The sequence below is a fragment of the Trichomycterus rosablanca genome, chromosome 20, assembly GCF_030014385.1.
Source record: "Trichomycterus rosablanca isolate fTriRos1 chromosome 20, fTriRos1.hap1, whole genome shotgun sequence".
Taxonomy (NCBI): Eukaryota; Metazoa; Chordata; class Actinopteri; order Siluriformes; family Trichomycteridae; genus Trichomycterus; species Trichomycterus rosablanca.
In genome coordinates, this window is record NC_086007.1 from 19,309,631 (window position 1) to 19,337,578 (window position 27,948).

The 27,948-nt window shown below is 41.3% G+C and overlaps 1 protein-coding gene across 1 annotated transcript in view; it reads left to right on the forward strand.

The window, feature by feature from the left end:
- The window catches only part of usp32 (ubiquitin specific peptidase 32), a 151,568-nt gene that overhangs the window by 114,201 nt on the left and 9,419 nt on the right, over nt 1-27,948 (forward strand). The window contains exons 15-29 of the mRNA XM_063016647.1: nt 657-797; nt 2,754-2,913; nt 6,288-6,442; nt 8,173-8,254; nt 8,342-8,416; nt 9,277-9,415; nt 9,516-9,621; nt 12,056-12,229; nt 15,999-16,173; nt 16,254-16,405; nt 23,207-23,318; nt 23,436-23,683; nt 23,762-23,946; nt 25,230-25,316; nt 25,409-25,529. Of these exons, the coding sequence (XP_062872717.1) occupies nt 657-797; nt 2,754-2,913; nt 6,288-6,442; nt 8,173-8,254; nt 8,342-8,416; nt 9,277-9,415; nt 9,516-9,621; nt 12,056-12,229; nt 15,999-16,173; nt 16,254-16,405; nt 23,207-23,318; nt 23,436-23,683; nt 23,762-23,946; nt 25,230-25,316; nt 25,409-25,529 (2,112 nt within the window). The remainder of the gene's footprint in view (nt 1-656; nt 798-2,753; nt 2,914-6,287; nt 6,443-8,172; nt 8,255-8,341; nt 8,417-9,276; nt 9,416-9,515; nt 9,622-12,055; nt 12,230-15,998; nt 16,174-16,253; nt 16,406-23,206; nt 23,319-23,435; nt 23,684-23,761; nt 23,947-25,229; nt 25,317-25,408; nt 25,530-27,948) is intronic.

The following is a 27,948-nucleotide window of genomic DNA, read 5'->3' on the forward strand; positions in this document are numbered from 1 at the left end:
GCAGGTGAAAAGAAGCACATGTGTCGAAAGGACCATGTGTTAGTCACTCAGTAGTGGAGAGAAACCAAAATGCAATCAGGTAATTGGACACGACTAGATTAGTTTAGACTGTTACTCATGACCTTGTCATTTATTATAGTATGTGCTTGATCAATGCAGAAAAATGCTAGTAGGCACCTTGCATAACATGCATGTTATTAATGCAATGTTCCCGATAAGCGGTATACAGAACATTGTATACTATGCTTTTTTAATAGCATCAAATTATGTAGTAAACAACTTGCAATGTTTTAAAGGCAGAAATTTGAGCTGAATATGAAGTCAATATGTGTGAGATGTAAAAATTGATACGTTTCTCGACACACTCTAATAAAACGCCGTCCTGCTCACTGCTCCACTTCTACTGTCAGGCCAGATTATATGCCATTATTCTGTGCAGTCAACAAATAAACCATTTAAAATGCACCAGCCCTTGCCAATCTGTTGGCGTTAAAATGATTACGCAGGTGGTCCATCGCCTCTGGCTTTACTTCACCTTTTAAAAAGCCGACATCGAAGCTTAGGAGACCGTGCATCAGAGGAAGCTGCGTTCTCATCACAGTTTGATAGGCAGATAGAATAATAGAATACAATTTTTTTGCTTTTTTACCCTGCAGGCACCCACATTAACCATGGAGGGTGGACGTCTCAGAAGAACCCTGAACTTGATTGCTGGCTTGGACTTTGAGACGGTACCGGAACCTGTGTGGCGGGCACTCTACCACTGGTACGGCGCCAACCTCAGCCTGCCCAGACCGGTATGTTTGCCAGACTTCATGATATATACGTTAGGAAACATGCCTATAGCAGACAGAAGTGTTAATCTTTTTATTTGGAAGCTTTTAGGAGGCTTGAGCTGAATATTTTTGGCTATAGGATGGCACAGCTATCATGAAAATGTAATAGGACCATTCCGCCGCATCGGTGCCATTTCCGTCCCCAGGACATTATATGTATAAATGTAGATGAAAATTAACTGTAAAATGCATTTTTTAATTGAGCAAAGTGTCCTGCACATTGATCTAATTACCTAATTGATCTAAACAGTATTTTTTTATGTCCCACTTTCTAACACGACACTTTACAATGAAATATAATGAGTAAAATCTTTCAGAAATTCTTTTTCCTTGAATTGTTTGGCTTTACATCCCATCTGTAATTTTAATATTTATTTTCCATAATAAATTTGTAATAAAATACATGGTTTAGTCACATCCCCAGGTTTTCACTCAGTCCTGTTACACTAACATATTCATTCTTCTTAAATATTTGGAAGTATTAAAGTCAGAAGTCACATTTTCAACAGATATGTACATTATCTGTATCTACCGAGGGCTCGGGAAGACCAAAAGTAAGTTCTCCACTTCTTTTCCCTGTATGTTTGATAATACTGTAACTCAGTCCTGTTACTTTCAGTTCTGTTACTCATATACAGCGGGCGGCACGGTGGCTAAGTGGGTTGCGCTGTCGACTCACAGCAAGAAGGTCCTGGGTTCGATCCCCAGGTGGGGCGGTCCGGGTCCTTTCTGTGTGGAGTTTGCATGTTCTCCCCATGTCCGCGTGGGTTTCCTCCGGGTGCTCCGGTTTCCTCCCACAGTCCAAAGACATGTTCGTGAGTTGAATTGGAGACACTAAATTGTCCAGGACTGTGTTGGATGTAACCCTGTGAACTGATGAACCTTGTGTAATGAGTAACTACCGTGTCTGTCATGAATGTAACCAAAGTGTAAAAAAGCGTAATTGTTGCGATGATGGCCAAGGTCAAAAATAACTTTGAACATGGAGAGAGACCAGCTTTACCATTAATCATAAAATGAAGTAAAGCCTTCACACTAACAATTTAATTCAGTCTTCATCAGATAGCATTTTATTTTAGGTGCAGCAGATCCAGAATAAAGATTGACATTGGGGGCTGATGTGCAATGAACAATTAAGTACAATTAAACAATTGGGAGATACAATAAGTGCAATCTCAATTCACAATTTAAAAATGACATTATTTCCTTGTAATTTACTTGTAACTTATATGATTTTCCCCCCTTTGAAGATGCTTGATGTTTAAATTTGGTCTGGGTGGCCCTAATTCTTTAGTTGCTAATTTATCCTGATTACTATGATGACTGAATGGCATTTCCCTTAATGACACGATGGAGTTGCTCCGAACTGAGGTGATGGTAGTCATGGTGACGAGATCGCGACACCAGGTTACGTGTGATTCAAGCACGTAATTGCGAGCCCTCCCGGAACCCATTCTGAATGTATTGCAGCGCCTGCAGTTCGAAAAAAAGAGCCTTAACATGAGAGTCTATGAGAGCAATCCGGGGCGATTTTCAGTCGGCCCCTGAAATCGCCCCAAAAGGGACGGTACTGTACGGAACACAACTCAACGCTGATTGGACTACGATATTCCGAGGCAAGACCGACTGTCCAGAACAGTCACAGCTGTGACAGCCCCTGTTCTCGAGACACTACCACCTGTATCTGCTTTTAGACTGCTGCACCACCTGAGCGCTTAGGTGGAATTTCTCACATGTAAATGTAATCGTTACTTCTCCCTGGGACATTTTAAATCATCTTTGGATCAGACACAAGCTCTTAACGTGTCCTGATGACATTTAAAGTGTATTGAATTACAGATTTTCTATTTCCAGTTGATTTCCATCCCAACATGTTCTAACTACCTTCCATCGTTTTTCATTCCTGTCTCTACGCAGGTGATCAAGTCCGTCGACACAGATCAGACAGAGCTGGAGCTCTTTCCACGTTACCTCCTTTTCCTACGGCAACAGCCAGCCACCCGCACCCCCCAGTCCAACATCTGGGTTAACATGGGTATGAGCAGCCTGCGAATGTTTCCTCCGCACTTTTCTAGAGGTAACGTAAGCCTGCAGCAAGAGAGAGGCTCCCTCTACCATCCCGGGACGACCTAATCTCCTAAAACAATCCTAAGGGGCATTCGGGACAGAGAACGCTAATACATAAATAAATAAATAAAATAAATCTTCACTAGCAGCACGATAATCCTGAATCCTGATTCATTCCAGCACCCATTTCTGCTCGCTGTGCAAAGAACTCAGAGAGGCTTGGTCTGTTTGTTTAAGCTCTTGTTAGGTCCGATTCGGTTATGGAGCTGATTATCAGGTTTCCTAAAAGGCAGTAAGTAAAGTAGGGACACAGAGCATAGCGCTAATCCGATTGCCCCGCGCTGAGACAGTACGCTGGTGAGCACTACAGATCCCCTAATCTTATTTCGGCTATCTGATCCTGGCCGGCGTTCGGGCTACTCAGACTGTTCACTGTCACAGCCCTGTTTCTCCTGTCTGTGCATTATGGGAAGAAATGGATGCTCCTCTACCGGTGATGGCTTCTAATGATCCTGAGCGGGAAATGTAGATGTTTTAACTTTGGACATCATTAATCAGTCTTGCTGTATTGATTCTTACTCTGATTGATTTTTTTGTTTTCCTGCTTTGATTTGCCTTCTCAAACCCCAGACTAATGATAATCAGTCGCTTAAAATCACTGTTGCCCTTTCTTGCTGCTACCTTACAACTAATCCTGTTTTGTAAAATAACATGCTTTACGTTTTCCCTGGTGTGTACTGACATGTCTGGTGTGTGTTAACTTTTTAAAGCTTTGCCTGCCTTACAATAAAGAATAATTTGGTGATTTTGAGGCTGATTTCCCCTCCTCGCTATTATAATTGTCCAGAATTTGGGCTAGTCTTAATTATTTATCTTCATAAATCATCCAGTGGTGTCGGTTCCAATTTAATGTTTCCAATTTATAAAGTTAATTTTAAACTTGAACATTTATAAAGCAATTCACAATAATATTCACAGATGAGGCATAACATTATGACCACCTCCTTGTTTTTACACTCACTGACCGGTTTTTGACCTGCTTTCACCTTGTTCTTCAATGGTCAGGACCCCCACAGGACCACCATAGAGCAGGTATTATTTAGGTGGTGGATCATTCTCAGCACTGCAGTGACACTGACATGGTGGTGGTGTGTTAGTGTGTGTTGTGCTGGTATGAGTGGATAAGACACAGCAGCGCTGATGGAGTTTTTAAATACTGTGTCCACTCACTGTCCACTCTATTAGATACTCCTACCTAGTTGGTCCACCTTGTAGATGTAAAGTCAGAGGCGATATCTCATCTATTGCTGCTGTTTGGTCACAGTACGCTGCCCACGGGGTGCTGTTGGCTGGATATTTTTGGTTGGTGGACCATTCTCTGTTCAGCAGTGACACTGAGGTGTTTTAAAACTCCATCAGCATTGCTGTGTCTGATCCACTCATACCAGCACAACACACACTAACACACCACCACCATGTCAGTGTCACTGCAGTGCTGAGAATGATCCACCACCCAAATAATACCTGCTCTGTAGTGGTCCTGGGAGAGTCCTGACCATTGAAGAACAGAGTGAAAGCAGGCTAAAAAGCATGCAGAGAAACAGATGGACTACAAGTCAGTAATTGTAGAACTACAAAGTGCTTCTATATGGTAAGTGGAGTCAAAGAAAGAAAAGGAAAAAAAATAATAACAGTAAGGGGGAAAAGATGTGTTCTTTTAGACTGTTAATGTTTTAATTTGTTCTTTTAGACTGGTATTTATTGCTGCAGAAACGTAATGGTTTCCAGATAGTGACAAATTCAACGTTTCCATTTCCAGTGGTTAATACTGGCATTTCAGCTTTGTAAGTGGTTTTGGAGGCTCGGATGGTGCAGCGTTTTTTATGCTAGCCACCACTGCTCAGATCTGGGTTCGAATCTCATTGGCGGGGGTTATGTAGACGCCCGACCAGCTGATAGCTGAACAGCCTAGCCATAGGGAGGTGCAGCTTTCCTAATACCAGATAAAAATAAGGAGGTTTGTGTCAGGAAGGAAATTCAGCCCAATGCAGGTATCCAGTGAAAAACCAGGTATTCAGACCAGGGTATGATCCATTGTGGTGACCCCTAAATATGGAAGCAGTTGAAGAAGGGGGGGGGGGGGGGGTGTTACTGACATAATCACTCAAATGAAAAGCACTAGAAATAAAAGCAATCTGTCCAGTTAGTTGATGGACAGGTTACATTGAAGTGCATCTTTGTTTTGTCTACTTAAACACTGTTATGTCTACAGTTTCGTTTACTGTCGTTGAAAGCTAAGATTTGTTTTCTCACAAAAAGGGTCAAGTACCTGTAAGTGCCCAGCAGACTAAGCCTGTGTGGCATGTAGAATTTCTGTCATTTAAAAAAAAAGTTTTTTAAGGTGAAATGTTCTAGTATAAGGGGGGTTACCGAATTTAGCATGATCTGCTTTCTATCTGTGGTCTCCCATGTTCAATATTAATTAGGATTGTATACACAGATGGGCCAAAAACATTAGAACTGCTTAATGAGCTTAAAAATAAAAATTACATCAGGACTTTACCCTGTTCTGTTTTCTGTATTTGTGTTGTTATGGGGACAATAACTTTGTTTCTTTCGTGGAGGTTGTGCCCCACACCCCCTCCGATGCGTGTGCAGTCCTGCGACCCCTTTTTATTCGCCCATACTTCAGTGGATTCGCTCATAAAGCCAGATATTCGGCACGAAGAGACATGAACCGATCTCCATGCTCCTCCACACAGTGTTTGAAGACCCCGCCCACTTATCAGTCCGGTCTTTCCCACCCAGCAGACTCATGGCCAATTTTGACTTTTAATTGTACCCGCTAGAGGGCGCCCAGCCGACCGGTAGCAGAGCTGAGAACGATTATGGGGTTACTCAGAGTCACTTTAATTAATGGGAGGTTTGCACTGACTCTATTTAGCATGAGTTTGAATGTGATCGGTTGGTTCTGAACACATCCACATGCCCAATTGTAGAGGGGTGCGTGCCAATATGTAACCACATTATTTTAGTTTTTATTTTTATATTTCTTTTCTAGGGAAAAAAAACTTTCAGTTGGTCATGTTAAAGGTAGAAATACATCTGAAATCCTGGTCTGATAGCACTGTAACAGGGGTGTGTAGACTTTTTTTATCCACTGTATTCATCATGACATGCACAGTTGTTCTAAGTATTGGAGGTTTATTCTTATGTTTTGTCTCATCGGTGTCATTCATCCAATGTTGGCCAGGCATAGGTTTTTCCTCATGGTAAACTACTTTGATAAAATGAACTGTGTTCTCATAGCGCTATATGGATTATATATGAACATAACGGTTTCATCATATAGATTGTTAAATCAGTTCTTCTGTTTTCACACAGGCAATGTACCGTCTCCGAATGCTCCTCTGAAGCGAGTGCTGGCCTATACGGGCTGTTTCAGTCGGATGGACACTGTTAAAAACATCCATGAGTACCTGTCCCAAAGGTTACGCATCAAAGAGGAAGACATGCGTCTCTGGCTCTACAACAGTGAGGTGAGCTCCTCTGCACCGTCTATATGTTATAAATTAGATCTGGTCTGCTGTACTTTTGTAACACACTGTAAATAATTGTGTATGAATGTGTATGAATGTAGTTCATGAATCATATGTAATTTATATGCACTCAGCTGTCATTATCTCAGGTACACCTTGTACCTTGACTGATTTTATCAGGTAAACTAACTAACAGGGTTTTTTTTGTTGGTACACAATTACTGACTGAAGCTCATCTGTTATATGCAATTAGCCACTTCTGTATTAGTAATAAGGGACCATTCTAGAATCACTACTGATCATTTATAGTGCAGTGATGACACTGATATAGTAACTGCATGTTAATTTGTCACAGTACATTACCTGCACGTGAGTATCTGGGCGCTTGTATTGTAGGTAGAAAACTAACAAAGCACAAATTCTGCTTTTATTGCATTTTACATGTCTCAACTTTTACTGAAATGGGGTTTTTCCCAGTGGTGTATAAAGTACCTGAAGGCCATACTTGAGTAAAAGTACAAGTATCTTACCAGAAATTTACTTTGATAGAAGTAAAAGTCACTATTTATAATATTACTTGAGTAAAAGTCTAAAAGTATCTGATGTTTAATGTACTTAGGTATCAAAAGTAATTTTCTGATATTAAATGTACTTAAGTATTAAAAGTAGAAGTAAAAGTAAATGCTGTTAGTATAAACGGAAGCGGTCAAAATTTTTGAAGATTGTTAAAACCACCTTAACAATTAACCTGTTTTCGTCCTTCCAGCTGAACATGATTTGTGCCAATTCATGACTACAATCAGCTGTTAACATTACTTATTAAAATCACATCATTATTTAGTGTTTTTTTTTTTTTTTTTTTTTTACCTCATTACTAGCCCTAAATTGCCCTGTTCCAACTTTTTTGTTGTAGGCTTAAAATGAATGTATGTGTATGTTATGTTAAGAATTGAAATGAAGTTGACCAGACAAAAAATGAAATGTTTTGGATTCATATAAGATGAAATAGGAGTGGATGTAAATGTAAGGAACACTGCGTCTATTTTGTTTGCATTTTCTATACTGTCCCAAAATTTTTTGATTTGGGTTAAAAATTCAAATCATAGATATAGATATATAACCACTGAATTTTGCCAGAATTAATTTGAAGCAAAACTCAAAAGAGAGTTTAACAAAACGTGTGGCACTTTTAACCCTTTAATGTTTTGCTCAACCATTTGATTAGATCGAAATAAGCTGTATTTAAATAATCTTGTTTGGGCTGTATCTAGTCCCTGATTGGCATGTTTTAAACTCAAAAATATTGGTATTCTTATTTTAAGAAAACACCATTTCTAAATTATATGTCAACTTGAAGCTGCAGCTTAATAAAAATCATCCATGAAAAGCTGAAAAAAGTCAACATCAGAAAAAGCAAAGAAATAATTTTTTAAACATTATCTTTTTAAACATTAAAGACGTGCATTTTCCTCAACACCATGAATCTTTTTTCTGCCGGTGTAACACAGAAGTTGGCTGTAGAAATATTTGTTGGCAGGTGAGTTTTTAGAAATGATGGACATGTCTTCTGTTACTTTGTTAATCATTCTTAACTTACATCAGTGTGTTTGGTGAGGTTGGACTGGGAGATTCTGAAATGCCGATATTTCCGTGTCTTTGGGAAAGTACTGTAACGGATATTATTAATAAATTAAAATCTGTGTGCATGTTATGTTTATTTTTTTCTGTAGAATTACCTCACACTTCTTGATGATGAAGATCACACTTTAGCAAGTTTGAATATTGAAGATGAGCAGCATTTAATAATTGAAGGTATGTCTTGAATCGTATTTCTCTTTTAAAGATTCATCAGCTTCTGCAGGAACAAAATACTAAATTCTCATGTTATTTTCTCATCAGTTCGAAACAAAGACATGAGCTGGCCGGAAGAAATGTCCTTCATTGCCAACAGCGGCAAAATCGACAGACACAAAGGTAAAATTAAATGTCTGTGGAAGGACTCGTGTCACTGACCTGGGATTTTCAAGTTGGACTAATTTCATTACAAATAACATACACCGATCAGGCATAACATTAAAACCACCTCCTTGTTTCTACACTCACTGTCCATTTTATCAGCTCTACTTACCATATAAAAGGATCCCCACAGGACCAACACAGAGCAGGTATTATTTAGGTGGTGGATCATTCTCAGCACTGCACTGACACTGACCTGATGGTGGTGTGTTAGTGTGTGTTGTGCTGGTATGAGTGGATCAGACACAGCAGCACATATGGAGTTTTTAAACACCACACTGTCACTGCTGGACTGAGAATAGTCCACCAACCAAAAATATCCAGCCAACAGCACTCCATGGGCAGCGTTCTGTGACCACTGATGAAGGTCTAGAAGATGACCAACTCAAACAGCAGCAATAGATGAGCGATCGTCTCTGACTTTACATCTACAAGGTGAACCAACTAGGTAGGAGTGTCTGACAGTGAGTGGACACGGTATTTAAAAACTCCAGCATCAGCGCTGCTGTGTCTGATCCACTCATACCAGCACAACACACACTAACACACCACCACCATGTCAGTGTCACTGCAGTACTGAGAATGATCCACCACCAAAATAATACCTGCTCTGTGGGGGGTCCTGACCATTGAAGAACAGGGTGAAAGCAGGCTAAAACCGTATGTAGAGAATAGATGTACTACAGTCAGTAATTGTAGAACTACAAAGTGCTTCTATATGGCAAATGGAGCTGATAAAATGGACAGTGTGAGGTGGTTTTAATGTTATGGCTGATCTGTGTATTAAAGGTTGAATTGTGTCTTGATTACCCTTCCAGTTCCTACAGAGAAAGGTGCCACAGGCCTAAGTAACCTGGGTAATACATGCTTTATGAACTCCAGTATTCAGTGTGTGAGCAACACCAAGCCCCTCACGGACTACTTTATCACAGGACGACACCTCTATGAGCTGAACAGGTGAAGTACCAAAAGCCTGTCCTAAATACTCTGTTATAATGTTTGTCAGGTCTTGGTTTGGTGATTGACAGACTTGTATCTGCTTCTCTTACCCTGACAGAACCAATCCTTTAGGAATGAGAGGACATATGGCTAAATGCTATGGAGATTTGGTACAGGAACTGTGGAGTGGAACACAGAAAAACATCGCACCTTTAAAGCTCAGGGTGGGTTTCTGCCTTGTTTAAATGTTATTATGCAATCATATATGGGCCAGTTGTCTGTTTATATATGAGCTGTGATTATAACCCAGTGGGGTTGCATACAAAAATAATAAGTATATGCGTGTAGTAGGTGGATTGTCTCAGCCTGGCTTGACTACTTGCCTGGCTGGGTGAAGTAGGCAAGTTTAAATAGAATTTAACTTTTGACAACCATCATTTAATGTACTTTTCATCAAATCTTTTGAAGTAAATGTATTTCAAAATAAGCACTTTTGGCACCCAGGTGGCACAGCGGGATATTCCACTAGCACACCAGCGCCAAGATTCCTCAGAACTCTTCGGTTTGAAACTCGACATTGCCACCAATCGGCTGGGCGCCATTTAGCGAGGATAATTGACAGTTTCTGCTAGGGCGGGGTGACCGGACTATGTTGGTGGGGTCTTCGAACACTGTGTAAGGACCCTGGTTGTGCGGAATGCATGGGCAAAAAGGGTTACGCTAAGGCTAATGTGATGTAAAAAAAAAAATAAGTCGAAGAAAAACAAACTCAAAGCATAATGCTGCCACCACCATGCTTCACTGTAGGCATGGTGCTCTTTTGGGGATGCCTAGCGTTGGGATTACGCCCAAAAAATTCAACCTTTTCGCAAAAACATTTTCCCAATTGTTTTTGGCAATGTTTAGCTGGGCTTGGATTCTTTTCTTGACATCTACTCCACAGCCCATACATATTAATAATGTATTATTAATAATGTATGATTGCTGTCACAACCAGTACTTTACCAGCTCCTTTAATGTTGCTGTAGGCCTCTTGGCAGCTTCCTGTACCAGTTTTCTTCTTGTCTTTTTATAAGTTTTGGAGGGACGTCCAGTTCTTGGTAATGTCACTGCTGTACCATATTTTATCCACTTGCTGATGACCTTCTTCACTGTGTTCCATGGTACATTGTACGCTTCTTTTGACTGATACCTTTCAACACTGAGATCTCTTTGATGCAGCTGAACTTTATATGATGATAATCAGAGTCACCTTAATTGACAACAGGTTTGTACTGATTACTATTTAACACAGGGATGTCCAAACTTTTAGACTTAAGAATAAAGTTGTCCCTCTATTCAGCAGGTTTTTAAAAAGCTGCTTGGGGCGCCCAGGTGGCGGCGAGATATTCCTCTAGCACACCAGTGCCAAGATTCTGAACTCCTCGGTTTGAAACTCGGCATTGCCACCGGTCGGCTGGGTGCCATCTAGCGGGCATAATTGACAGTGTCTGCAGCAGACACTAATTGGCCACTGTGTCTGCTAGGCCGGGATGACCGGACTATGTTGGTGGGGTCTTCAAACACTGTGTAAGGACCCTATGCAAAGAAGAGGTCCGCTCAGACTGCACATGGGTCGGTGGAGGCGTGAGCAGGAAATACACCCTCCTCAAATGCATTCAGGGATCCCCCAGCAGCGGAGGACAAATTGACTACGCTAAATTGGGAGAAAATGGATGAAAATGCATAAATAAATAGAAAAAATAAAAGCTGCATGAACTGTTTGAACTGGTGTTGCTATCGCATAAAACAGATCCGAAACTCTCCCCATTTTCTTTCCTCCAACTCAAAACATTGTGATGTGATTGGTTCATTCTGAACACTGCTACATCCCCAGTTATAAGAGGGTGTGCACCATTATGCAGCCACATTTTTTATTCGTTTTTTTCCCTTTAAACTATTTTAGTTTGTTTTTTGTAACTGGATTACACAGATTATACGTCACATTAACTTTTTTAATCCACTGTAGTTAACAATTCTGCAGAAGCTTTTAAAAACAAAAACTGGCAACCAGTAATGTAGGTGTTTTAATGTATTCTGAACAGGTTACTTTATACATTTGAATTAAATGTTATGGACATGTTAAGCCGCTCAGGTGGCGCAGCAGTAATAAAACACGCGCTGCAACCAGAGCTGTATTCCGGATACATGGTATCGAATCCAGCTCTGCCTTACTGGCTCGAGGCTGAGTGGCTACATGAACAACGATTGGCCGGTTGCTCAGTTGGGGGGCGGGACAAAGGGCCGGAAGTGGGTTTGTCTCCGTCAGAATGGTGCAGTTACGACCTCTGCCGGCTGATTAGAGGCGCCTGCACAGGAGATGAGGTAGGAGTGCTCTTAGGGTGTGTCTCTCCGCTAGGTGGTGCAACACTCGTCAATGTGTAGGTGAAAAAATGCAGGCGGCTGCTGCTCATGTTTCGGAGGGGATGTGGGTTAGCTTCGATCTCCTCGGTCAGGGCAGAGTTTGGCACAGAAAGAGAGGAAGCACGATGCACAATGGGTAATTGGACGCGCTAAAGGGTGAGAAAAAGGGGACAAAAAATGCAACAAAGAAAAAATGTTATGGACATGTCGACATTGACAGTACACACACTAATTTGTCTGTCTTTTACGATCTAGTGGACGATAGCAAAGTACGCACCGAGATTCAACGGCTTCCAGCAGCAGGACTCTCAGGAGCTGCTGGCATTCCTGTTGGACGGACTCCACGAGGACCTGAATCGCGTCCACGAGAAACCCTACGTAGAGCTGAAGGACAGCGACGGCCGGCCGGACGCAGAAGTGGCCACAGAGGTCAGTTCGAAGCGATTTCCACGTCTTGCTGCCTCCATGTGCTTAACTCTGATTCACAGAGGCCCGTGACTGAGTGATTAAGAAAGCTCTGAGAAAATCACTTCTCGAGCTGAAATCTACTCTCGGGGGTTGATGAGCCTTAATGCGCTTTATTGATGCAGCACTAATGAAAAGACAGCAGGTTGCTTGTAGCAAGTGCATAAAAAGTGCCGCACCCTGTGGTGCCTAAAGGAATACAATCTCATTTTTATTCACGGTGTCTGTCGCATGCTGTATATATTCCTGAAATAAACAGACATTTCAGCACGTTTCCTAGTACTGGTGGAGGAACAGCAAATACATTAACAAATACAAATACATGTTGGAACAATTTATAAAACATATTTAAATAAGACCTGTGACTTGTTTTCTTGTTGTGTAACAATGCCACGGGTAATAACAGTTTGTAGGAAATTTTGCTTATTTAAAATTAAAGCTTTACAAATAATTTAATAAGCTTTTTGCTGCTTCAGGCTTGTGTAAATATTGGGTGACAAGATTCCCTGTGATTTAGTAATTTAGTTTTTTTTTTAATGCATTTTCTCCCCATTTTCCTCCCGATTTAGCGCACTCAATTTTGTCTTCCGCTGCTGAGAGATACCAGATTGCATCCGAGGAGAGCACGTCGATGTACATGCCTCTTCCGACACGTGTACAGCCCTCCTCTTCTCGCCCATGCATTCTGCACAGGCGTCTCTTCCGCCAATCAGGGTCCTTACACAGCATATGAAGGCCCACCCACCCACACATAGTCCGGCCCTCACCCTGCAGATACGGTGGCCAATTAGTATCTGTAGCAGGCACTGCCAATTATGCCCGCTAGATGGCACCCAGCCGACCGGTGGCAACACCAAGTTTCGAACCGGGGAGTTCAGAAACTCGGTTCTGGTGTGCAAGCGGAATATCCGGCGCCCCAGTTAACTTTTGAACAATACCAGTTGCTCAAACTACTAACAAACTAAGGTGGACCTGGAAATTAATGCTATCAAATGGAAACTTGTTAGTGAACTAGCTGCTTAAAGCAGTTGGAACCTTATTGGGATTTCACTTTTTAACAGTAACATTGATGCTGCATCAAGAAATGCAACCTAAAACTCTCTTACACAAAGGGAAAGTCATACGGTAATTCTGTCTGGGTTCTCTGGGCACCAAACTTACCTCAGATGGACCGAAAGACACTGGAAATGTGTGCTGTGCTCAAATAAATCAACATTTCGGCAAAAAATTTAAAAGGATTATCCAGACTGTTATCAGCAAAAGATGCAAAAGCAATCTGCCATCAGTACCCTCAGCATGGGTGACTTGAAGGTACCATCAACATTAGATGGATGGATGGATGGATGGATGGATGGATGGATGGATAGATACTTTATTGATCCTTTGCAGAAAATTTCTTTATTACAGCAGCTCACATCAGACAACTTCTTGCATACATACAACATTCACTAACAGTATAAAAACAAGCAATAAAAATAAAAATTTACAGTATGATTCTATATACAGTACATGTAAACACTTTTATGGTGCATGCATAGCATACAAAATGTAGGTATTTATTAGGTATGTAAACATTGGTCTTATGGTGCATGCATAGCATACAAAAAGAAGGTATTTATTATAAATTATTATGAATTATTTTAAATTATTATGAGTTGTTGAACAGTCTGATTGCAGTTGTAAGGAAAGATTTCCTGTAGCGTTCAGTCCTGCATTTGGGAGGAATCAGTCTGTGACTGAAGGTGCTCTGTCGAAACACCTCCAGGGCGTGAAGTAAAACCTGAATCTTTTCCTGGGAAGTTCATGATTATTTCAGCAATATAACGCTAGGCCCCATTCTGCACATGGTACAACAGTGTGGCTTTGTAGAAACAGAGTGTGTGTACTTGCCTGGCCTGGTCTGCAGTCCAGATCTGTCTGCTATTGAAAACATATGTATGGTGCAGCATGAGGAGGATCGCAGACTGTTGAGCAGCTTCTCCTATCAAGCAAGAATGAAAAAAAAAAAAAACACACTTGCAAAACTGAGTGTGAAATGTGTGTGAACATGCCTCTGTCCCAATTTTCTTTCAATGTATTGCAGACTTAATTCAAAATTTGTTTATATTTACCAAATTCTATTAAGTTTGTCAGGAAAAAATAGAAATAGTTTCCATGTACCTTGATCAGTTAAAGTTATAAAATGCCCCAAGTTTTCCAGAAATGGGGTTTATAGATAGACCAGGGGTGGTTGTTTTTTATAGTATGTTGATGTTTAAAGTGGAAATAAGTTCAATAATTCACCATAGAAGCCACTCAGGTGGCGCAGGGGTAAAGTACGCCAGCGCACCAGAGGCTGCACAGGGCTGAGGAATAATGCTGAGAGGGGTGTGGCCCTCCATACACAGTGCCCGATCGAAGTTTCAAGAGCATTAACAAATCATATTTTTGTTTTATTCCCAGAAATGAGGTTTGTAGACTGGGGTGGTCATTTTCTATAGTTTCTATAGTTCAATTATTCACCATAGATAACAAACCTGTATTCCTGTCTTTACACTGAATCGATCAGGGATGTCAAACCTTTGCCTAGGGCTTGAGATCTTAAAGAAATGATGCTGTTCAGATCCTCTAATCCAGTGTCATTTGCTGCTATGTATGAGTTTGAGAGAAAAAGAGTGTGCACAGGAAAAAAAACTCATCACACAGACCGTCAGAGTAAACTTCCAGTTTATTGTATGAAGGAGGGAGTTTAAATAGATAGAGATGACAGGTGTACGTGAGGATGTGAGCCTATGTCCAAGCCTAGTGTAATTTTAATGATTTTAATGGGTGTTGGGCAGAGGTGGAAAGTAACGAGTTACATTTACTCGCGTTACTGTAATTGAGTAGTTTTTTTTGTGTACTTGTACTTTTTAAAGTAGATTTTACAGCCTGTAATTTTACTTTTACTTAAGTATGTTTTGTATTAAGAATTGTAATTCGCTACATTTTAAATAACATCCGTTACTGAGTAAATAAAAACGCTAAAAAAATCGCGTCTGGGAAACTGCTGCAGTAAATTTTGCAATGGAGAGTCGGATCTTTTGGCTCGGTTCCTTTTAAAGAGCCGTATATATATATATATATATATATATATAAAACGACTCCCAGAAGCGCGACTCGGTTCCTTTGTTTCATTTTAAAGGGCCGTTCAATAGAATCGAATCATTCTACGACACATCACTAGTGGTTATACAGTTTGAAAAAGTTTTATGGGACTAAAATGACACAAGACACATCCCTAAATGTTTTAAATGTTGTATTAACATGTTTTTTTCTATTATATTTTAATTAAAAACAACTATTGTGAGATTTATATCCAATTGTCCTGTTTGCATTACACAGAAGAGACCCCCCCTGCTGTTAAAAAAGTAACTAAGTAACGTTTACTCATTTTAAACGAGTTACTTTTTACTTGAGTAAATTTTTAGACTAGTAACTTTACTCATACTTAAGTAAAATTTCATTAAAGTAATAGTACTTTTACTTGAGTACAGTATTTTAGTACTCTTTCCACCTCTGGTGTTGGGATTGTTGACATTTAGAGGGGGAACAGGAGACGTTGAGACAGGTTCTGTGGTTAGCTAATACTGAAATGAGCACCTCTGTTGTAACACAGAGGTCAGAGGAGAAGGACACGTTACTAAAAGTTTATGGTACCTTGATACTATTTATTTAAACTAGCATTAACTCCATTGTCTGTGTGTGTTTGTAGGCATGGGAGAATCACCTCAGGAGAAACCGTTCCATTGTGGTGGACCTGTTTCACGGCCAGCTCAAATCCCAGGTCAAGTGTAAGACATGCGGCCACATCAGCGCTCGCTTCGACCCCTTTAACTTCCTCTCCCTGCCCCTTCCCATGGACAGCTCCATGCACCTCGAGATCACAGGTGAGTCACAGCTAAACTTTAAAAGCTCTGAAAGTTTCTGACTGAGATGAGACTCACTCGTGTGTCTGCGTGCTTTCCAGTCATTAAGCTGGATGGTTCAACACCGGTGCGCTTTGGTCTCCGTTTGAACATGGACGAGAAGTACACGGGTCTGAAGAAGCAGCTGAGTGAGCTGTGCAGCTTAAAGCCGGACCAGATCCTCTTGGCTGAGGTCCACTCTTCCAACATTAAGGTGAGTTTTACACTGAAAATAAATAAAAATGTATTTATTTAATATGCAAATAAGGTTAAAGAACGTGACTTCTTTGTTTGTGAGTGTTGGAAAGTCAAAAGTTTACATACCAGCAACTGATCCCAGCATTTTTTTTAAGTTTCCCTACAGTAATTTGATGGTGTAAAGCAGGGGTGGGCAAACTTTTCGGCCCAAGGGCCACTTTGTGCAGACAGGTCGGGCCAGTAGCAAATGGGTGAATGAACTTACACACGAAGGATCTTCAAAAAGTTTCCGCACTGCCGCTCAGGTGGCACAGCGGTAAAATACGCCAGCACACAGAGCTGGGATTTCAAATACATCGTATCAGATCTCAGCTCTGCCATCCGGCTGGGCTGGGCGGCTGTATGAACAACGATTGGCTGTTGTTCACAGGGTGGGACAAGCCGGACCAGGGTTCCTCATAAATTGATGGCACATGTGCAGAGTTGGGGAATAATGCTGATCAGGGTGTGGCTCTCCGTGCACAAAGCTGATTCGCATATGAACTCGCCTCGTGCAGGTGAAAAGGTGCAGTCGGTACTGCACACGTGTCGGAGGGGGCGTGTGTCAGTTGCGAAGCTCCTCAGTCAGCAGTGGAGGGTCGTATCTGTAGAGGTGAAGCGTAACGTAATCAGGGTAATACGACTAGGATACGACTAGATTAGGGAAAAAATTGGGCGCCATCTGATTTCCACTATTTTGGACGTTCAAAGAAGCTTTAAGAGGAAGAAGATTTTCATGTGATGATGATGTGAGAGTAGCAGTGCAACATTTTTTGCTGATGGCATTAAAAAGTTGGTACGACTTCTTTGCACCCATATACCGTACATAGGGTTAGTTTGACTTCACCCATCTAAAAGATACATGAAACAGTCTTCTATTACCGTTTTAAAAAAGCATATCCCCTGACCTGAAGTTGACTCCTTGCTGATGACATGGACAAATTTAAAGCAGTTGCGGTCTCTAAACCCACAGCGATGTCTAGCTTGCTTCACTGCTTCACCTTTGTTCTAGTTCATGGTTGATCTGTTTTGGTGGTTCCTGTATTGTATCTGAAACTCAGCATTAGGTGAGAGTTTGGGCTATAAGGCAGTGAGGCACACATGTAGTTACTATTCTAGTCTATACATGTGATTTCCTGGATTTTTTTTCCTCATTTTGTCTCTCATAGTTGAAGTGTACCTATGATGAAAATTACAGACCTCTCTCATCTTTCTAAGTAGGAGAACTTGCACAATCAGTGGCTGACTAAATACTTTTTGACCCCACTGTATTTAAGTCTAACTGATGCAGTGAGTAGCTTCTCATTTGTTTAACAACCATGTGGAAAGACATCCTGTGGTCATGGAAAAGATGTTCATCTGTTTCAGAAGGGTCAGATTATTATCATGCATCAAGCAGAGAAAACATCTAAGGAGAAGCTGAAATGACTAAAATCAGGTTAAGAACTGTCCTACGCATTATTAAAAAGTGGAAGGACAGTGGGGGAAACATCATCTTCGAGGAAGGAATGTGGTCGGAAAAGAATCTTGAATGATCGTGATCGGCGATCACTTAAACGTTTGGTGAAATCAAATGGTAGATAAGCTAGAGTAGAACTCAGGGACATGTTTAATAGTGAAAGTAAGAGCATTTCCACACACACAATGCGAAGGAAACTCAAGGGATTGGGACTAAACAGCTGTGTAGCCTTAAGAAAACCACTTGTCAGTGAGGCTAACCGGCAAAAACGACTTCTGTTCCAGAGTGATGGGCGCATCAGGGTAAGAAGAGAGGCGGCTGAAGTGATGCACCCATCATGCCTAGTGCCTATCGTACAAGCCTGTGGGGGCAGTGCTATGATCTGGGGTTGCTGCAGTCGGTCAGGTCTAGGTTCAGCAACGTTATGTGCCCAAAGAATGAGGTCAGCTGACTACCTGAATATACTGAACCACCAGGTTATTCCATCAATGGATTTTTTTCTTCCCTGATGGCACGGGCATATTCCAAGATGACAATGCCAGGATTCATCGAGCTCAAATTGTGAAAGAGTGGTTCAGGGAGCATGAGACATCATTTTCACACATGGATTGGCCACCACAGAGTCCAGATCTTTGGGATGTGCTGGAGAAGACTTTGCGCAGTGGTTCAAATCTCCCATCATCAATACAAGATCTTGGGGCAGAAGCTTGTGGAAACGATGCCACAGCGAATGCGTGCCGTAATCAAAGCTAAAGGCGGTCCAACCAAATATTAGAGGGTGTGACCTTTTTTTACCTCTGTCTGTTGAGCTATTTCCTTTTCAAACTTAGAGAGATCCTCTCTAATGCTTCCAGGATGATCGCCCGGTGGCCAGGGCTTCCCACGTGTTGAGATTGATGTCCAAGGCTTTCAGGTCTCTTTTACAGACGTCCTTATAGCGTTGCTGAGGCCTGCCCGTGGGACGCTTTCCTTCGGCCAGCTCTCCATACAAGAGGTCTCTAGCAATGCCCCCCTCGTCCATCTGGACAACATGTCCAAGCCAGCGCAGCCATCGTTGCTTCAGTAGGGTGAACACGCTGGGGGTGCCAGCCCTCTCGAGGACCGTGGTATTGGGCACCCTGTCCTGCCAGGTGATGTTGAAGATGCGGCGAAGGCAGCGCATGTGGAAGGCGTTGAGCTGCTGTTCTTGTCTGGCTCGTAGAGTCCAAGTTTCGCTGCCATACAGGAGTGTGCTCACTACACATGCTCTGTAAACTTGGATCTCGGTGTGTTCCATCAGCTTTCTGTTGTTCCACACTCTCTTCGCCAATCTGGACATGGTTGTAGAGGCCTTGCCAATGCGCTTGTTCAGCTCACTGTCAAGAGAAAGTGCAGAAACCAAAGTGTAAAACATGATGTTTTAACCCTTATTAATGTTTCGGCCATGGGCACACTGCATCTTAGGATACCGCACTCCCATGGCTGATGACCAGTGGCGATTTCTCTAAGACTGCAAGGGAAGCTCAGCTTCCCCTAAAATGTCAAAAATTAAATGGTCAAATATGTACAGTTGTGTTAACATTTCATTGACTACAAATACGTTAGAACACGTTCATCTCGAAGACGAGTTCGTTCAGAATCAGCTACTTATCACAAATCGACTGACTCGAACTTCTCATACATTCCCGTAGCGTCATTGCATTTGCCCGTAGAAGCTGAGCGTCTATTCACTTCAATGGGGCTGCATGGAAAGGTTTTTTTCATTGCATCGAAACTCGCCGGTCATTGGATAAATGCCACGATTTTGTCCCGCCCCCGGATGCTGAGCGTCTCTGGGCGTGAATGGAGCTGTGGGCGGGTCTGGACGCGGAGCTTCTGCAAGATGATTGGAGGATCAGTCGAAAGGCTTAATCCCGTTTTGATTGACAGCTATTTTGAGATCTACACCATCACTTAATCACTGGGAGCTTCAGTCCCATCGCGGATTTTGCGAGTGAAGTCGAAAGACAAACTGCAACCCATTTCAGGCCATTTTCTTGAAAAGGAACGGAGGGCAGAATTTATGTATAAATAAATTGACAAATTTTATGATGTAAGCCGACAATGAGCTTCCCCTCTTTGAAAGACCAGCAGCCGCCATTGCTGATGACGTAAGCAGGGGGAACGTCCCCATATATTTATTAGCATTTTTTTTTTTTTATCGGCACCAAATTTTATCATTGCCACTCTTCATTCAGACCGCTAAGTTTCTCCACGCGTCAACTAAACCCAGATTGTGCTATCAGACTGCCAGGTGCTGGAGTGGGATTTATCACTCTGGAAAATGTGCTTCTTCTGCTCAAGAGTTCAATGCTGATGTTTGTTAGACCAGCGGCCCCCAACCTTTTTGAACCACGGACCAGTTTCATATAAGATAAAAGATAAGAAAAGATAAGATTCCTTTATTGATCCCCATGGGGGAAATTCGAGTGTTACAACAGCTCCAGTACAGTGTAAGTACAGTAAATAGAGTAAATAAAATAGAGTAGAATAAAATAAAAAATAAGAAAATTACTAAAAAATTCACTATTCTGTGCAATAACTATTATATAACAGTATGGTACTACAATATAATAAAAACACTAAATATTCTATATGTAAATATATACATATGTGTGATTAATGAAACAGAGTCCAGTGCTGGGAAAAAGCGTAGGGGGGATCTTGAGTTATCTGTAGGGGGGGGGGAACAGGCTCATCAGTGTGAGGACACCCTGTGTATTCTGCTATTGTTATGCAGTCTGATGGCAGTTGGCACAAAAAGTATATAAATAATTTCAAATAAAAAAAAAAACACAAAGTGCTTAACAATACTGCTCACCAATTATGGAAAATCAGTGGGAACCCTAAGACATTTGTTTTTTGATTATCTTAGCTAGCTTGTGGGCTGAATTTTTTGGTATCGTGACTGAAATAGGTACGTGTCAAATGCGTCAAGAGGACAGACAGATGTTATTAAAAGAAAATCCCAAAATAAAACAGCTTTCAGTGTGTGATTGTCAATAAAAAAAACTTAACAAAACCTATTCTTTCTGTACGGCCCCTTCATTAATGACCCACGGACAGGTACCGGTGGTTTGGCACCACTGTGTTAGACAGTTCTAGTTGACGCTTGACTTTATCACCAATGTGTGGAGTTCTTGTTCTTGAAGTTCCTAGATATTTTTAGTTACCAAAACCACACTTGTGGTTGATTGGCCCAGCAGAACTAGGGCAGAATTTAATTCCAGGCATAAAGGAGAAATGAAACTCTGTTTCAGTACCACAATTGAACCCACTGAGCTGTTTAGATGTTTTTAATGCAGGTTTGGCATACACAGCAGGTAAGTGTGGCTAAAATAGCACCCGCTAAAATGTGTTTCTACTTACACTTAGTCACGCATGTATTGTTATGTTCTGTACCATTGTAAAAGGTGGTGACCCTTTTACAGAGCATAATAACAATGAAGGAAGGGGGGCTAACAGGGTTGGCTGCTTAGTATTAGTAAAGGAGCATAGTTATAATAATTACATTTATATGGAAATTATAAATGTAACAACACTCTTACTGTCTGCATTGTCTTACAGTGCTAACACGTGAAAGTAAACACCCAAAAATTAACATTCTTTTAGAATTTCTAATTCCTCTATAATTAGGGTGACCATATTTTGGTTTACAAAAAAGAGGACACTTAAGGTGCTCAGGTGGCGCAGCGGTAAAACACGGTGAAACTCGTCGGTTTGAAACTCAGCTCTGCCATCCGGCAGGGTGGGCGCCTACACGAACAACAGCTGGCTTGTTTTTCATTCAGGCCGGGTGCCTCATAACTGATACAATTACAACCTCTACTGGCTGATTGATGGCGCCTGCACAGATTCGAGGAATAATGCTGGTCAGGGTGTGGCTCTCCGTACACAAAGCTGATCCGCATATGAACTCTCCCTGTTGCAGGTGAAAAGATGCAGTCGGCTACTGCACGTGTCGGAGGGGGCGTGTGTCCCTCTCGGCTCTCCTCAACCAGGGTGGAGATCAGCATCAGTAGAGAGGAAGCATAATGCAATCAGATAATTGGAAACAACTAAATTGGGAGGAAATTTGGTAAAAATGGAAAAAAGAGGGCACTTGGCAGCATGGGCCAGACGGATGCCTGCTTTGGGTTGAAAGTTTGGTTCAAGGGGGCGGGGTGGGGATAAACAATAAAAACAACAAACAAAATAGTTCAGTAGAGCTATTTTAACAGAATGTGGCGCTATCACGGCGTTGCCAATAACCTCTATTTTAGTATGCGCTTTTAAAAATGTTTAGGCTGTTTCAAAATCAGAAATTTTTTTTAACTTTTTAACTAGGCAGAGGTGCAGTCCATTGATCTGTGGCTGTTGTGATGCTTCATGGTGTGAAATGCAAAAACTCCCTCTGCAGCAGTAACAGTATCTTCTGTGTTACCCGGTCTTTACCTGACGAACTCTTTCATATAGCTGCAGTTTAGTGTTTTGTGAACTGGCACCTTTATTTAATACTGACACGTACTATCAGCTTTGCAGGTCATGCACTCTGCTTCCCAAGGATCCCCACCGAGACAAAAACAAATTTTTTTAGGTCCAAAAAAGAGGACATGTCCGGAAAAAAAAGGAAATATGGTCACCCTATCTATAATGCCCATAAAATGTTTCTATTTAAAATTTTCCATTCTTTAAATAATAATACAGTAGTACCTTGTAACTCAACGTCCCCTAAACTCAAAATCTTTGAAACTCCACGCTTTTCGTCGAGAAATTTGTACCCTTAAACTCAACTCAGTTGTGTTTCTCCTGTTTCACTTTTAAACTTGTGTTACAACTCAGGGTTCTGAGAAATTGAGAAAATCAGCTTTACTGAGAGAGTCTAACATGTAACTTAATGTATTAAAAGAACGACATAGAAACATTAAACCTCTCTTACTTATTACTGCTCATAAGTTCTCTTCACTAATTAAAAAGCACAAGGAAACAAAAAAAAGGAAAGGTTTTATTGTATTTTTTATTGATTTTTAACTGTTTTTAATTGTATTTCAGTGTTTTTTATATTATATTTGTGTTATTGTCAGTGTATAAGTGTCGAAAACAACCCCATTATTTTACATTAGCCTAAAATATATGCAGTTCCACGAGACCATGGAACACAATAACAGGTTTCTCATACATTCCTAGGGAAAAAATACCTTAAAACTCCATGTCTTTTAAACTCAACGCCACTCCCAGAACCAATTGACGTTGAGTTTCAAGGTACCACTGTATTTAAAAGTATAAGCACTGGCAATGATTCAGAAATGTTTGTGCCTTTAGAACTTTCCTCAAGACAACCAGAAGGTGCGTCTGTCTGTAAATGGCTTCTTGTGTGCGTTTGAAATTCCTGTGCCTGGTTCTCCCACCTCCCTCACCTCTCCAGCACCAGTTGGTGAGAATTTTTATTTTATTTTTTTTTATTATTAAGCACTTTGATTAAAAGTATTTTTATATTGTTGAATCCACACAAACTCTTTTATGTTATATTTTTTAACCATTCTTTGGCTAGACGCTACACTGATGGTCAACGGCTCTGCTCAAAACGGCCACTCTGACAAACCTGGCCTCATACTGAACGGTACAGCTGGCATGCCTGTCTGCAGCGGCTCTGAGAAAAGTCTGGCTAATGGCATGCCAAACACAGCGGTGCCCCCCAGCTCAGAAAAGAGCCTCGCCAATGGCATCCCTAACGGCCACGCCACCCCTATCCAGGACAGCCCTTTTATTGGCTACATCATAGCCATGCACAGGAAGATGGTACGTGTTACAGATTTAATAGACAGTATTCTGTTTTAGTTAGCCACCTTGCTAATGCTAACACTGGAACTCTTTCAGATGCGGTCAGAGCTGTACTTCCTGTCATCTCAGAAGAACAGGCCCAGTTTGTTTGGTATGCCTCTTATTGTGCCCTGTACAGTACACACTAGTAAAAAGGACCTCTACGATGCTGTGTGGATCCAGGTGTCCCGTCTGGCCAGTCCTTTGCCGCCTCAGGAGGCCAGCAACCATGCCCAGGATTGGTCAGTGCAGCTTTTGTTATATTAACCAAATAGTATTTAACCTAAATAAAACAAAATCAATGGTTAATCAATAATTTTTTGCCCTAAATAACTTAATGTCTTTTTGTATAATATGCTCATATTGTTTAATTTTATGTTCCAAAAAAGTTAGGACAGAAGCATGTTTAGCACTGAATGACATTACCTTTCATTTGAGTAGCCACTTTTTTGCTGTTTTTCATACTGCAAGTCTAGTTTTCTGTTGCTCATGTGTCTCAAGTTTTTTCGAGACAGGTCTGAACTACTAGCAGGCCAGACTAGCACCTGTACTTTTTGATTACACAGCATATTTTGATTAAAAATAGATTTCTGCTAGTTCAAATCTCAGCTGTGCTACCGGTGGGCTGGGTGCCTACACGAACAGTGATTGGCTCGTTCTTAGGGAGGATGCTAGAGAGTATTCATCGTAACTAATGCAATTACGATCTATGCTGGCTGATTGATGGCGCCTGCACAGAGACGAGGGATAGTGGGGATTAGTGTGTGACTCTCCATGCGCGAAACTCATCCGCATATGAACTCGCCCCGTGCAGGTGAAAAGATGCAGTAGGCTACAGTGGGTTCTCAAAAGGCACAATATTGCGTGCAGAGAGCCACACACTGCCATCCATGATCAGCCACTCCATATGCAGCCACGTCAACCGGTCAGCTGAGGCCACACTTAAACCAGTGTGTCTGTGTAGCCGCCCGGTCAGCTGATAGCAGACCCTGAGATTCGAACTTGAGCTGGTGATCTCAGCAGAAACATGCTGGTGTTTAATGCCATGAATGTCAGATTAGTTATTAGTTATGTAGTTATTGAGGTCTTTTTTCCCCTTTTTCTCCCAATGTAGTGTAGCCAATTTGCTGCTGGAGACCCCGATGGTTTCCAAGGAGGGTGTATATTTGCCTAACACACTCCCGCAGATGTGTGCACAGTAATCCAATCCCTTCTTTTTCACCCATGCTTTGGTGGATTTGTATGAGATGTTGATAACCCCACACCTTAGTTCGTTTTTTCCCACCTAGCAGACTAGAGGTCAGTTTTGTCTGCTGCAGGCACTAGCCAACTGGAAGATGAGAGGTTTTGCATCCCTATTTTTGGTGTTTTGGACTGGAATGACCAGCAACCAAGAATCTATTTTTTACAAAAACCAAATTACTCAAAACGAGTGCATCTGTCATGAGCTGTCGATGTTTCCGCAGGCTTACTGACACAAGTAACCATATTTTTATTGAATGCTATGATATGTTCTGTCTTTCAGTGATGACAGCCTGGGTTACCAGTATCCTTTTACCTTGCGGGTAGTGCAGAAGGATGGGAACTCGTGTGCCTGGTGTCCGTGGTACAGGTTAGTCCTTTTTTTAATGGGGTTTTATATATACAGTATTTGGCTCCCATGCCCGGTGCAAGGAGTGATAAGAGCTGTCCTGTCTTTGCAAGGTTTTGTCGAGGCTGCACAGTGGAGTGTAACGAGGACAGAGCATCACTAGGAAACACTTACATCGCTGTAGACTGGGACCCTACAGCCCTGCACCTCCGTTACCAAACCTCCCAGGAAAGGGTGAGTGCTATTAATACTTACGTAGTATCAAACACACTGTGCTGAGAATACTACGGAAACAGTTTTTGTGTGGTGGGTTCATTTACTGTTTCAGTTGACAAAAAGTATCAGGATTTGAAACAGAAGCTGATATCTAATCACAAAGAAATGTTGCTTAAATTGCTGTGGGAATGAAGTTGCTATGGACCAAACAAATTATTCTGTGTTTTCAGAAAATATTAGGGCTGAGTTAAATATACACCGACGAGGCATAACATTATGACCACTGACAGGTGAAGTGAATAACACTGATTATCTCGTCATCACGGCACCTGTTAGTGGGTGGGATATATTAGGCAGCAAGAACATTTTATCCTCAAAGTTGATGTGTTAGAAGCAGGAAAAATGGACGAGCGTAAAAATTTTTGCGAGATTGACAAGGACCAAATTGTGACGGGTCTGGCATAATTGCACCAAGAATGACAAGAACTCACTACAGACTTTATTGAAGACTAGACCGAATAACAACTCTATTATTATTATTTATTTATTTATGTATTTATTGCCAGTTATAACTTTTAGTTCATTTAATTATGTGTTTGTATGATTTGTGTAAATCCTACTTATTTAAAGTATCCTCCAGACCACCCAAGAAGGATGGGCCCTGCTGAGTCTGGTTCCTCTCAAGGTTTTTTCCCGTAATTTTCAGAGAGTTTTTCCTTGCCACAGTCGCCCTCGGCTTGCTCAACAGGGGGTTTTGTATCTGTTGGTCCTGGATTTTGTAAAGTTGCTTCGATACAATGTCTATTGTAAAAAGCGCTATATAAATAAAGTTGACTTGACTTGACGGCTAGACGACTGGATCAGAGCATCTTCAGTACTGCAGCTCTTGTGAGGTGTTCCTCAAAAGTGGTCCAAGAAAGGAACAGTGGTAAACCGGCGACAGGGTCATGGGTGGCCAAGGCTCATCGATGCACGTGGGGAGCGAAGTCTGGCCCGTGTAGACCGGTCCAACAGACGAGCTGCTGTAGCTCAAATTGCTGAAGAAGTTAATGCTGGCTCTGATAGAAAGGTGTCAGAATACACAGTGCATCACAGTTGCGTATGGGGCTGCATAGCCGCAGACCAGTCAGGGTGCCCATGCTGACCCCTGTCCACCACCGAAAGCGCCAACAATGAACACGTGAGCATCGGAACTGGACCACGGAGCAATGGTTCAGGAATGGTTTGAGGAGCACAACAATGAGTTTGAGGTGTTGACTTGGCCTCCAAATTCCCCAGATCTCTACCAGGAGTTAAATGATCTGCTGCTAACATTTCAGAGCCAGATACCACAGCACATTTTCAGGGGTCTAGCGGAGTCCATGCCTCGACGGGTTGTTTTGGCAGCAAAAGGGGGACCAATACAATATTAGGACGGAGGTCATAATGTTATGCCTTATTGGTGTATTTATACAGTTGACCAGTATAAAGATATTGTAGATTGTAGGAAATGACTTGATAACAGATTGCTTTTGCAGTCTTTAATTAAAGGTAGCAACATGACTAGAATTTTTCAATATTTATCAATAACTCCTGGTTTATTTATGTAAAATTAGTTCCAAAACACCGAGAACTGCTGTCTTTAGTAAATATACTGTACAGTAACTCAATGAAATTAAACTTTGTATCTTAGTTTTTTATCTTAGATCAACAATAAGTCTAGTAACACACATACTTAACTAGTCAGAATGTGTTTTGGTCAGTCTCAGACAACTTTGTTTCCTTTTTGCAAGGTTTCTAAATGAAAGATGGTTGTATATGAGTAACAGGACTGAAAGTAACAGGACTGAGATTTTAACATAGAATTAGTAAATACAGGAAATATAGCAGCATGGAGTTCAGGCTAAAAGCACGAGTCTAGTGATTTATTGAAACAATTAAAACAAACAAATAACAACTAAGAAAAATTTAGGCAATAGGAATGTGCAGTACGATTAATCCTCTCAGTCAGAGTTACGATATTATCAGACATACGGGAAGGAGGGGGGTACTTATTTTTGTAGATACAGACAACGTATATTTCTGTGACTTGAGTCAACTTGTAACCCCTATTAAGCTAAACAAGGTACTGAATGTGTCATTTCTCCTCATCTTTGATACCACTGATAAAAGAGCATCATGTTCTAGGAATGGCTAGTAGTTCTTACTTAGAAACATTCCCTTAAAAAAAATGGAGACAACCATTTCACAGAACTGCCAACTAGATTAAAATGTCTTTTGATGCTTGACTAGTTCCGCTGTCCTACTTAAACATATAATTAGGCAGGCTTTTCCTAATGGACCACAGTCCCCTGATTATATGTTCAAACATATTTTACGTAATTCAAAAACACAAATAATGGCAGATTCTTGGGGGGAAAACATGTTATGCTTGTTGACCAAGTGGTTATGTGTATTT